Source organism: Callithrix jacchus, chromosome 3 (assembly GCF_049354715.1).
Source record: "Callithrix jacchus isolate 240 chromosome 3, calJac240_pri, whole genome shotgun sequence".
NCBI lineage: Eukaryota > Metazoa > Chordata > Mammalia > Primates > Cebidae > Callithrix > Callithrix jacchus.
Window position 1 is genome coordinate 146,284,796 of NC_133504.1, and position 13,265 is coordinate 146,298,060.

The 13,265-nt window shown below is 37.4% G+C and overlaps 1 protein-coding gene across 4 annotated transcripts in view; it reads right to left on the bottom strand.

Moving 5' to 3' along the window:
- The window catches only part of ATP10D (ATPase phospholipid transporting 10D (putative)), a 127,357-nt gene that overhangs the window by 47,709 nt on the left and 66,383 nt on the right, over positions 1-13,265 (bottom strand). For all 4 annotated transcript variants that reach the window (XM_035293748.3, XM_035293749.3, XM_035293747.3 and 1 more), the window contains 4 exons: positions 8,907-9,013; positions 8,491-8,622; positions 7,957-8,084; positions 7,583-7,835 (listed from right to left, as the gene is read on the bottom strand). In XM_035293748.3, coding sequence (XP_035149639.3) covers positions 7,583-7,835; positions 7,957-8,084; positions 8,491-8,622; positions 8,907-9,013 — 620 coding nt within the window. The remainder of the gene's footprint in view (positions 1-7,582; positions 7,836-7,956; positions 8,085-8,490; positions 8,623-8,906; positions 9,014-13,265) is intronic.

Below are 13,265 nucleotides of genomic sequence, written 5' to 3' on the forward strand. Positions count from 1 at the left end.
AATGTCAATAGTACTGAGACTGATACATCCTTGAGTACCTCAAGGAATTTACTGATGATGTAATACCATTTTAAAAATATAATACAGAAGTTTCCCCTTATGCACAGGGGATATGTTCCAAGACCCCCAGTGGATGCCTGAAATCATGGATAGTATTGAACTCTAAATATACTATGTTTATTCATATACATACATACCTACGATAAATGTTAATTTGTAAATTAGGCACAGTAAAAGATTAACAACAATAACTAATAATAATATAGAACAATTATAACAATACACTGTAATAAAACTTATGTGAATGTGGTCTCTCTTTTTCTCTCTCAAAATATCTTATTTTAGTTTACCAAAGGTAACTGAAACCATGGAAAGTAAAACCACAGATAAGGGGGTACTGCTGTACTTCAAAACACATATAAACATGAAGGCTGTATTTAATGATCTTCCAACTTCTAGCCATCACTGGGGAATTCAGTCATCATGCAACTATATAATTAGTATAGTGCCAGGTAGCTCAGCTATTACTGTAGGGAAAACTTGTTCAATTGGTATAATTGCAAAAGTGGAATCAAGAAGACATGAAGTGACTCAACCTTTAATCATTTTGTGGAAGCTATGAAAAGGAAATAGGCTGGGCCCAGTGGCTCAGGTCTGTAATCCCAGCACTTTGGGAGGCTGAGGTGGGAGGATCACCTGAGGTCAGGAGTTCGAGAGCAGCATGTCCAATATGGTAAAACCCTACCTCTACTAAAAATTCAAAAAATTAGCTGAATATGGTAGTGGCACCTGTAACCCCAGCTACTCAGAAGGCTGAGGCAGAAAAGATGCTTGAACTCAGGAGGCAGATGTTGCAGTGAGCCAAGATCACACCCCACTTCACTCCAACCTGGACAAAAGAGTGAGACTTCTTCTCAAATTAAAAAAAAAAAGGAAATAGACCAGGAAAGTTACAATGTGATTCAGAAATGGAGCTAGAATTCCAGGCTCAGTGACAATTTTATAAAAATTAAGTGTGAGGCCAGGTGTGGTGGCTCACACTTGTAGTCCCAGCACTTTGGGAGGCTGAGTTGGGCAGATAGCTTGAGCCCAGGAGTTTGAGATCAGCTGGGAAACATGGCAAAACTCTGTCTCTACAAAAAACAAAAATTAGCCACGTGTGGTGGCATGCACCCATAGTTCTAGCTACTTGTGAGGCTGAGGTGGGAGAATCACTTGAGCCCAGAAGGTTGAGGCTGCAGTGAGCTGAGATCATGCCACTGCACTCCAGCCAGGGTAACAAAGTGAGACCTTGTCTTAAATAATATATTGTATGAGAAACAAATGTTTATTATCATATTGATAAAACTTATTCAAATGGTTATAACTTTTAAAATTTCTTAGTATTTTTTAAATATATCTTAATATTTATGTTAAAGTAGATTCTAAAATAATTTTTTAAAAATGCCTCAAAGCAGAGCAGGAATTCTTACCTTCTGCTTCTTAAGAAGAAACTTACAAAGTCTGTTCTTTCTTTTGTCTGAAGATAAGTATTGAGATAGGTACTAAATTACCTACTTTATTCCTCTTCATTATTTAATCCCCAATCTGTCTTTTCTTCCCATTCCCCTTTTCACATACCCAGTAATCTGCCTATAGCCTGTTACTTGCATCAGTTTGATATATAGAAGAAGTGGGCATGAGCCTGTGGAACAAAAAATTTGTCTATACTTTCAATGTGCTCTCCAAAGGGCCCAAAACAAGGCTGAACAGCACTCAGATGAGCTTCTTTCAACTGTATTATCAATCCTCCATCAATCCTTTCACTGTGAACTAAATCTGCAAACATTTCCAGCATTTCAACTATTGCCTGCTTGTAAACAACACACTCAGCTAAACCTCTTCCAACTGTATCACCCATTTATCCTCGATATGCAAACTTTTGTTCTAAACTAATTTCCCATATAGTTCCAGCATTCCAATAACTTCCAATATCCTACCTTCAACATCCCAAGACTTAATCAGTGCAAAACCCACCTCCAATACTGACTGCCTGAAAATCAAAGCAAGACAGAACAAGAACACTGACTTTATATCTTATGATAATAAACATGGGAATTTATGATTACATATCTGCCTCCCACACTGGACCATGAATTCCTTAAGAAATAGGCCTATTTCTTACTTTAACAACAATAATTACAACAATAACAACAACAACAGTAACAACAGCTACATTTAGAGAGAACTCATTTTAGTTCAACCATTGTGGAGGACAGTATGGTGATTCCTCAAGGATCTAGAACTAGAAATTCCATTTGATCCAGCAATCCCATTACTGGTTATATACCCAAAAGATTATAAATAATTCTATTATAAAGACACATGGAAACATATATTTATAGCGGCACTGTTCACGATAGCAAAGACTTGGAACAAACCCAAATGCCCAACAAAGATAGACTGGATAAAGAAAATGTGGCACATACACACCATGAAACACTATGCAGCCATAAAAAAGGATGAGGTCATGTCCTTTGCAGGGACATGGATAAAGCTGGAAGCTATCATTCTTATCAACTGACACAGAACAGAAAACCAAACACCACATGTTCTCACTCATAAGTGGTTGTTGAACAATGAAAACACATGGACATCACACACTGAGGAACATCACACACTGGGGCCTGTCAGGTGGTGGGGGCTAGGGAAGGAATAGCAGAGGGCTGGAGGTTGGGGAGGGAATAACATTAGAAGAAATACCTAATATAGGTGATGGGGTGATGGATGCAGCAAATCACAATGGCATGTGTATACCTATGTAACAAACCTACACATTCTGCACATGTACCCCAGAACTTAAAGTATAATAAAAAAAGGGGGACTCATTTTGTGTCATTTGTTGTTGTAAATTCTTTATGTGAATTATCTTCTCTTATTCTCTTAACCATCCAGTGAGAGCAATAGTGTCATTGATCCTTTTTATTGAGGCACAGAGACATTAGATAGTTGTCCAGGGCCACATAGCTTGTAGGTAGTAAAAGTGGGATGCAGACTCAGAAGGCCTGATGCCAAAATCCTTGTTCTCGGAAAGTGCTCAATGCTACTGCCTCCATGTAAATCAGATTCACAAATTGTACATCATAAAGGCATGCTCTGGACAAGCCAAATTGATGGACATTCTATAAAATCTCAGCATAATGCCACTCAAAACTGTTTATCATAAGGAAAGAAAATCTGAGAAACTGTCATCTAGAGAAGCCTAAATGATAACTGTTATGCAGTATCCAAGCTAGGAACCTGGGACAGAAAAAGAACATTAGGGAAAAATGAAGGAAGTCCAAATAACGTATGGGTTTTAATTAATAATGATGTATCTGCATTCGTTCATTACTTATCATAAATATATCATATGATTCATGCAAGATGATAACAACAGGGGAAACAGCATGAAGGCATGCTGGAACCCTCCAGGATATCTTTGTAACTTTTCTGTAAATCTAAAACTATCCTAAATTTAAAAGTTTATTTTTAAGAAAGTCATTCTCATGGCCGGGAGTGGTGGCTCACACCTATAATCTCAGCACTTTGGGAGGCCGAGGCGGGTGGATCACGAGGTCAAGAGATCAAGACCATCCTGACAACATGGTGAAACCCCGTCTCTATTAAAAATACAAAAATTAGCTGGGCATGGTGGTGCATGCCTGTAATCCCAGCTACTCAGGAGGCTGAGGCAGGAGAATTGCTTGAACCCAGGAGGCGGAGGTTGCAATGAGCCGAGCCGAGATCGTGCCATTGCACTCCAGCCTGAGTAAACAAGAGTGAAATTCCGTCTCAAATAAAAAAAAAAAAAGAAAGTCATTCTCTTTAAGCAGTCTTTTAATGGAGTGGCTTATTAAAATTTTTTCATATGCATATTAATCACCTGGAGATATTGTTAAAATGCAGAATTTAATTGAATTTCTGAAGAGGGGTCTCAGCTTCCACAGTTTAAAAACATGCCCAGGTGTTGCTGATGCTGCCAGTACCTGGGGCACATTGCGAAGCTGGAACGTTTTAAAATATACAGTGGTGTTGTCAGATGTGTTTAGGGCAACTGCATGTGTAACAGGTTGTTTCCAAGCAGCAGTATTCTTCACCAAATTATCTCCTAGGCAACACTTTTGCAGAAAACCCTAAAGGACTGGCCATTAAAACACAGATATACTGTTAAAATAGTTTTCACTTCAGTGAAAATATGTCTCAGTATTAATTTCTAGAGAGAACTGGTCTCCACTAGTGTGTGTGTGTGTGTGTGTGTGTGTGTGTGTAAGTGTGTGAGTGTATGTGTGAGAGAAAGAGAGTGTGTGTATGTGTGTGTGTACACATGTGCCTAATTTAAAACCATTTCATAAAAAAGACTAGAAGCTCTGGGTGTGTCTATGGTAGAGAAGTGGTCATAGGCAAAGTTAGCACCTCTAGAACTGCTGTTCTCAAACAGGTTGCTGATCAATTACAATTCAATCAGGATAGCAGTTGATTCCCAGTCACTTGGTCTCTTTTCTGCATGAGGAGGCATAAACGAAAAGTACTCACTTGGGCAGGGATATGTATGTTCAGTGACTAGAGTGGAAGGGGGCTAGTATTAGCTCTTTGAAATGTTATGAATATAAAATTTTGTGTTATAAATACAAAAAAAAGTAAAGCAATGCTTCTCACTGTATATTTTATGAAACACTGCTGCTGAAAGACACTTCCTAGAAATGGGGATCTATGGTCAAATAATTCAGGAAAACACCTCACAAATGCACTATGGAGGTTTAGCATAGCATTGTTTATTAATATGGTTCCATTTGATTGAATAATGAATGATGAAGTCTTAAGAAAAATGGTTATAAAAGTAAAAGCACACTGTGATGACATCTCTTTTTAAAAAACAAAAACATAAGTGTATGTGTACATGCACATACATATCTTAAAAACAAATATATGTGTGTGTGTGTGTGTGTGTGTTAAAAGGACCCCAAAAGTGCATTAAAATGCTGACAGTCATCTATTCCGTTTGGTGTAGGTTAGTGATGGCTTTTAAATTTTATTGTAAGATGAAACAGAATGCAAAGTGTCACAAATTCAATATGATTAGCTGCATTTTACATGTGCATGATGATTACATAATAAATACTTAACATTTTATCCCTTACACTCACAAGTTACAAAAGTTGACTTAAAAATACATGTACCTAGGAGAAAATATAGTATATATTTTAACAGTCCCAGGCATGATGGGATGTCTAAGTTCAATGCTACCATCAGAAATCATAATATTCATAATAACTGACAAATGTATGTAACAAAGATCTAAAGGTTTTGATAAGAAGAGACACTGGAAGCACAGTTTAGAGACTGTGGTATGCAGAATTCTAAGAGTCCTCTCCCCTACGGTAGATGCACCTTGTGACTATGCTGTGATTAAATTATGCTATGTGGCAAAAGCAGAAGGATTTTGCAGATGTAATTAATCAGCTGACTTTGAGTAACCTAAAAAAGAACTATCTTAGGTGGACCTGATCTCATTAGGTTAGTTCTTTAAAAAGGAGTCAGGGCTTCCCTGATATCAGAAAGATTCAAATAAGAAATTCTGTTGCTGGCCTTGAAGAAGCAAACTGCTTTGCTGTGGTGAGGCTGTGTGGCAGGAAATAGCAGGCAGCCAGCCTCTAGGAGCTGTGAATAGTCCCAGGATGACAGCAGCAAGAAAGCCTGGACCTCAGTCCTACAACTTCAGTACAGTGAATCCTGCCAAATATCAGTACGCTAAGCAAGGATAATATCATCAAGATCACAGTCCCAGCAGACAACTCTATTTCAACCTGGTGAGAGACCCTGAGCAGAGAAGGAACTTATCCTATACCCAGACTCCTGACTTACAGATACTGTGAGACAGCATGTTTGTGTTGGTTTAAGCCATTGTGGTTTGTGGTGATTTGTTACGCAGTTATAGAAAACCAATACAGTGATAAATAATGAATCAGAAAAATATTTGTCACATATAGAAGTAAAGGATAATATAACATCAGGGTCGATATTCAAGGCATTTAAGAACTTGTTCTAAATGAGTACACCAATGAACATCAACACTGGCCACAGTCTAGACTGAACATACAAGCTGAACATTAACCCTGACCTTAGATTAAAATTTCTCCCACAGATTACCAAGAACAAGGAAAACCCATTTAACAAATAGGGAAATAATTCAATTAATTTCCCAAGGAAATTCAAATGACCAAAAACATACAAAATGTTAAAGATCTCATTAGTAAGCGGAGACAAATTAAGACAATGAAGTGCTAACCTACCTATAAAAATCACACAGATAAAAAGCTGTAACTTCATCCCATTATGGCTGGGTGTGAAAAACAAGCATTATTTTTCTGGGTTATGGGAATGTAAATTACCATATTTTAGAGGAAAATGTATCTTATAAAAATAATTGAATAAATATCTATGTACCAAGATGCATAATGCATGCTGAATTTTATTTATCATAATTTTAATCTTGTTTATCTTCTTGTCATAAATCTATGTTACGGGGGCCATGGTGGCTCCGGCCAGTTGTCCTGGCGCTTGAGGAGGCGAGGTCATGAGTTCAAGGCCAACCTGAGCAACATTACATGCTCTCATTGATTGACAAAAAAAAAAAATCTATGTTACATGCAATCAGGGACTCATGTCACATATTGGGAGCTCACAAAATGTTTGGTGAATGAGTAAGTGATGTTAACCACAGCGCTTTTATATTAGCAAACCAAGTGGTCACCATTAAGTATAGCAAACTATGTTCAACCACATATAGTAGAACACCATATTCTTATTTTTAAGTTATATAAACTGACTTAGGAAAAATTCCATAAGACATTGTTGAATAAAAGAAACAACTGACAACAATAGTACTATTACATGTTCTAATTCATAAAAGGGAAAAATGTGTAAATATATATGTTCACATATAGAGAAATATGCATATTTACCAAATTGTTAATAGTGGTTAATCTTGGGAGAGTAGGGCTTTTAATCTGTTTTGTCCACTACTATGAATTATTTTCATAGGAGCACCTATTTCTTTTATAAATTGAAAAATTAATTAAGTTCAACTCTTTAAAGGAAACTTGGAATTTATAAATTTACTTCTTCAGAGCCAGAAGTTCAGCTCCTTTTGCTTAAACTAGGTATTCTTAATCAAGCACCAATGGTTACCTAGGGGTCAAACGATGAGGCCTGCAATCCCTTTGGAATTATTTCCAAAATATTTTTCAAAGAAATGGTCCATAGTTTCATTAGCTTTTCAAAAGTATTTATAGTCCAATATCATTTTCATCCCTCCAATTACCACTTTTACTCAACCAGTAATTTATTTCACTTTTAAAGAAACCATGGCAGTAGACTCCTTGACTTTAACATACGAGCTTTCGAAGGAAAAACAATGAAGCTTAAAGCCCACCTGGAAGCATTAAGTACCCAATGCTTAAATAAACCACTTCTGTGTCAGAATTGTCAGACATGCAACACTTAAGTGGTTTCTAAGAAAGACCAATGCTAAGGTTGGCTTTCAGGAAAATCCAACACTCACCATTTTCTTCATGGCAATAATCAAATCCTGCCACGCTACATCTTCGAAAAACCATCTTATTCTCAGTGAGGGTTCCCGTCTTATCAGAAAAGAGGTACTGAATCTGTCCCAGATCCTCGGCGATGTTCAGTGCTCGACACTGAACAGTAGAATCCATTTTCTCATTGTAGAAATCCACATCACTTTGAATGAAATATATTTGTCCAAGCTTCACAATTTCGATGGAAACATAGAGAGAAATGGGAATCAAGACCTAAGAAGATCCAAACAAGTTTTAAAATGTTAAGGTAGGTTAAAGAAAGGATACGAAACTGAACATAGCTGGTTAAGCAGCAAAGATGTTAACATTCTACCTTAAGCTTAATAAAAATTACCTGTAGCAAAATGATCATGGTCCAAAACATATAGAATCCTGCCAACAGTGGTGATATGGTATGTCCATCAGGCTCGGGGATATTGAAAAAATGCATCTTTTCATACCTGCTCAACCAGATTCCATGACCTTTCAAAAAATGCACAGACATCAAAAGGATGCTAAATATACAGCATGCAAACAAAAAACTTTATTCCTGAAGGAGAGAGAATGAGAGTATTCATTTTGATTCAACACCAATTGTTTGTTTTTGGAAAGAAAATTCATATTCAAAGGGTTATACATTCTTCCATCTCACTCTTTCTCTTTAAATCACTCTCCAGGTTTCTTAAGTACTATGGCAAAATATGAATGAATTTGGTCAACACTAATATTTTACAGGCCCAGGGATGAAAGAGACAAGGATGTGAGGAAAAACATTACTGACAAATAAAATCCCCCTTCCCAGAGTAAAACATTCACAGATATCATTTTGAAATGAAATACTTTAATATCTTGGTGAAAAGATGTCAGCAAATAATCAAATTTTACCCACCCACTGCTCCAGTTAAGCACATTATGACCAGAAGCAGGACACACCAGAGGACATCTGTGTTTGCTCTTCTTTCTAATTGGCTGCGCTTATATCGTGGCCCACTGTTGTTCAGCATTGCTTTGGTTTCATGGCCTATGAAGGACATGCAGTATGACAGAAAATGTACAGATTAAATCCAGGAAGAAAATATCATATTTAAGAAACTCTCTGACAGACAATTTAATAAAACTCAGTTACATGATCTATTTTGTCAGTTTAATCTGCTTTTGTGATCCATTTAGAAAACCAGAGACCGATAATTAAGTTTGTCAAGACAAAATTTCCTTTCTGCCTTGACAGATTGCATTTTTGAGTTGAAAAATGTTAACTTGTAGAAAAGCACAGAGGAGACAATGGAAATTAGAAACATAACCAACCTGCATAAACCACAATGCCCACAACAGCCTCGGTGTTCCTAATGGTGCATCCTCTAAGCAACAAATTTTCTTTACTGAGACCCACACGTTCTTTGTTGGAATGTTCTCTGTAAGAAAGACAGCATACAGATTCACTTTTAAATAGCAAAAGTGGGGATATAAAAATAAATTTTATGGCTCTTGAGTGCTTGGAGTAAAAAGGCATTTCACAGGAAAGGTTTCAAATTTCTGGCCCGTTTACTTTGGTTATTTCAGTTACTTGCTTTGTGTTGTTGTTGGTTTTGTTTCTAGACTTTTAGGTTCAGGGATACACGTGCAAGTTTACTACATAGGTAAACTATGTGTTGCAGGGCTTCGGTGCTCAGATTTCATTACCCAGGTGATAAGCACAGTGCCTAAGAGGTAGTTTTTTAATCCTCATGCTCCTCTTACCATCCAGCTTTAATTAGGCTTTTGCGTCTATTATTCTTATCTTTGTGTCTATATGTACTAAATGTTTAGCTCCCACTTATAAGTGAGAACATACAGTATTTGGTTTTCTGTTCCAGAATTAGTTCACTTAGGAGAATGGTCTTCAGCTCCATCCACGTTGCTACAAAGGACATGATCTCATTCATTTTTATGGCTGCATAGCATTCTATGGGGTGTATATAGACCACATTTTCTTTATCTGGTCTACTGCTGATGGGCATTTAGGATGATTCTGAGTCTTTGCTTTTGTGAATCAGTTACTGCTTTGTGAATCTAGCAAAATGATGCAACAAGTTTCTAACTACCATTGTTTTCAATGGTAGTCACTGTTTGTCAACTTCTATTACTATAAAAAATATTCCAAGCAAGAACCCCACTTTTCTAGTACAAATACTTAGGATAACTTAGTAATTGATGAGGGAAAAATTTCTGATAGAGTTTAAAAATTACTTTCAATTTGGATGAAATCAAGAACCATTCTAGGCAATGATAATCGGTGGCTGCTAAAATCAGTGTTTAAAAGGCTGATGGGAACTTTATAATCATAGGATAAGGCTGATAACACGAATCTTACAATGGGACAAGAAGACATTGTGGGCCTTGTGATTTATGGGAAAGGAAGTCATGGCCCACAGGTGCTTAATCAAACCTCCATTAGGTATTTCAACCTGGGGTCTATAGCTTCAGAGTATCTGTGAAGCCTTTGAAATTGTATTCAATATTTTGTGTGTGTATGTATGTATATATGTATGTGTATATACATATTTGCTATTTTCCAGGGAGAGACTCTGTTTACTTCATTGGAGTCTAAAAATGTCCCTTGATAGTATACGGATAATAAGATGGCCAGACAAACATGTTAAATATTACCACAAGAATGCAGTTGGCCAGATCTAAAACATGGTAAATTCTATAGGCAAAATGACCTGCTTTATTCAGAAAATGAATGATGTAGGGGAATGAAAGGGGGAAGGAGAGGAAGCCCAACCCCAGGAGGAGGCAGTCATCTCAACCTAGGATGTGATAAACTCTATAAGCTCAATGACTCAATTTATTGGGAGAGGAAATTTAGAGACATGTCAATCATATGCAAAGTATAGATCCTGGTTAGAATAAGACAACTATCAAAAAACATTTTTTCAGAAAATTGTAGAAGTTTGAACAAAAGCTTAGTATTAGATGATATTACAGAATGGTTCTTAATTTTTGATGGGTGTGATAATGTTACTGTGGCTGTGACTTATTTAAGACCTTATCTGGTATAAATAAAAGTATTTACGGTGAAATGACACAGTGGAGGGGTAGGAAAGGAAGTGGAAGCACAGATGAAACAAAGATGGAAAAACTGTGAAACAGCCAAGGCTGAGTGTCAACACATGGGTGTTCATTATACCTTTCTTTTACTTTCTCATGCTTGAAAATTTCTGTAATAAATAGTTTAAAAATTATCGAAGTAATTATTTGACCAAATTGCTACAGTGACAAAAATACAGAGCAACATCACTGGAATATTTTAAAAAGTAATGGTTTTCACGTATTTTGAAAATGTTCTCTTAGTTTCAGTATTAAAATTAGGTTGTTTTCTAAGCAATAAACTTCAATTTGAAAGTTATTGCTTGTTTCTTACATATATGAAAGTTGTCAATATAACTTTGCTGTCTGGAATTATAATTAAAATAAAGTAAGAATTATTCAAATAAGGTTTCACACTACAAAGATAGAGGAAGACAGATTTGTCATTCACTCCCATACTTTGTAAAGCACTTTCTCCTAACAGGTATATGTCTATACACAGGTTTGTACACAAAGAGACAGTAAAAGCTAGATGCATCCTTGAGTTTAAGCTAATTCAACTTTTCTGTTTTACAGATGAGGAAATTAAGTCCCAACATTCACATTTCCATATAGCATTCCCAGGTAAGCATCAGCCAGTCCTCAGCAACGTGACACTTTTTTATCCCAAGAGTCCTTATAGGAAAGAATTTAATATATAAACTCATCAATTCCAAAGTTCCTCAGAAAGTATTAAGATTTTTGCCCCTGAAATCTTTATTTTTCACCATTAAATCACTTTGTAATATCACTATTAGACCAAAATTCAGCTTCTATATTGATTGCACTTACTGCAAATTCCAAAAATGTCCTGTATTTTACATGTGTCTGATAATTGGCACTCATGGTATGGAACCTTCAGAGTTTTGTATGAGGTACTGGCTGTCACATACAGCTTCCATGAAACATCTATTTACTACGTGCCCAGCACTCCAACCCAGATGCTAGAAATAGAAAAACAAACATATGCAGTCTGGATTCCCATGGTCTAAGAGGATGTAACTGAGGTAGAGACATGTAAGTGCAGTCAAAATATCATAGACAATATCATAGGAATCTGATATTCAGTATACAGTGTAGTCACAAATAGGGAGGATGTCAGTTCTACCTTAGAGCATGAAGATCAAAGAAGGTGTCATATAGACAGGTAGCTTGAGCATCTCAATTTGCGTTTGCTTTTTGAAAACAGGCCACAAAACAGGAAAAGAAAAATAACGAGCTAGTTTAGCGGACCAAAATAATTCTACAGAAAATCACTGTATCTACCTAAGCTAATTCTCTTATTAAATGCTTCCCTGTCAATGGCCGATGGCAGCTCTCAGGATGGACGTCAAGAGAACAGACAAAGGCCCCTTCAATCACTAGAGAAGGCAGAATCTGAGGATTCTAGGAGGCTGGCCACTTCAGCAGTCAGGACATGCTAATCAGAAAGTAAGGAGGCAAATTTCAAAGTAAAGTGATATCAGAGGAGCCCATCACAAACATCACAAAGGAATCAAAGGGCAGGGAAACATGGTGCCCAGAACCGTAGGGGAAAGTGACAATTTGGATAGGCAGAAAGCTAGTAGGGCCTTGGAACCAGGTAAGGGCTCAGAAAGAAGACTCAATGCCCAGCACAGCAAATGATGCTTGAATGTGTCTCTTAAGAAGAACCATATCCAATGGTTGAGGCTGACAAAAGTAGGCACGGCTCCAGTCCAGATTGATTGATTGATTGACTTTTGAGACAGTCTTGCTCTGCCGCCCAGGCTGGAGTGCAGTAGTGCAATCTCAGCTCACTGCAACCTCCACCTCCCGGGTTCAAGAAATTCTCCTGTCTCAGCTGACCAAGTAGTTGGGACTATAGGCGCATGTGTGGCTAATTTTTTTATATTTTAGTAGAAATAGGGTTTCACCATGTTGCCCAGGCTGGTTGCAAATTCCCGAGCTCAGGCAATCCGCCCATCTCAGCCTCCAAGAGTGCTGGGATTGCAGGCATGAGCCACTGTGCCCAGTCCAGAAATTTTGAATTACTTGTCAAGTTTACACCAGAGCAAACAGGTCTGAGGTGCTAAGAGTTGGGAGTCTCAGACACTAGACAAACTATCAGAATTGGGGCACAGAATCAGAATTTGTGTGGCAACAGTGATCTCATACATTAAAAAAAACCCTACTAATTACATGCACTGGGCCAGATTCTTTGCAGAGTGCTATGCTCCAGACCACAGAGTGCTAGACTAGAGTTCCTTTCTGTTCTCTTCACCGCATAAACCAAATGCATCCTGCCAGAGGCGACTCTGAGCTCATTAAGGAGTCGGCATGCCCAACTGTAGAAAAAGGACAGCTGTACAGGCTGCTCCCTAAGACAGATCTGACCTCAGGTCAAAAAAAGGCAGCCCCTGTATCTGACGTTTATAAGAGGAAACTTTATTCACTGTCAGCAGCTAGAAGAAATGATCCTTGAAAATGACTCATTTTAAGAAATGGCTTATGAGCATGTTTCTGATGAGAAAGGGGCAGCTGCCTAACTTCTTTTCATGAAGACCATCTGAAATTTCCATGGAAGGATTTTTCTAA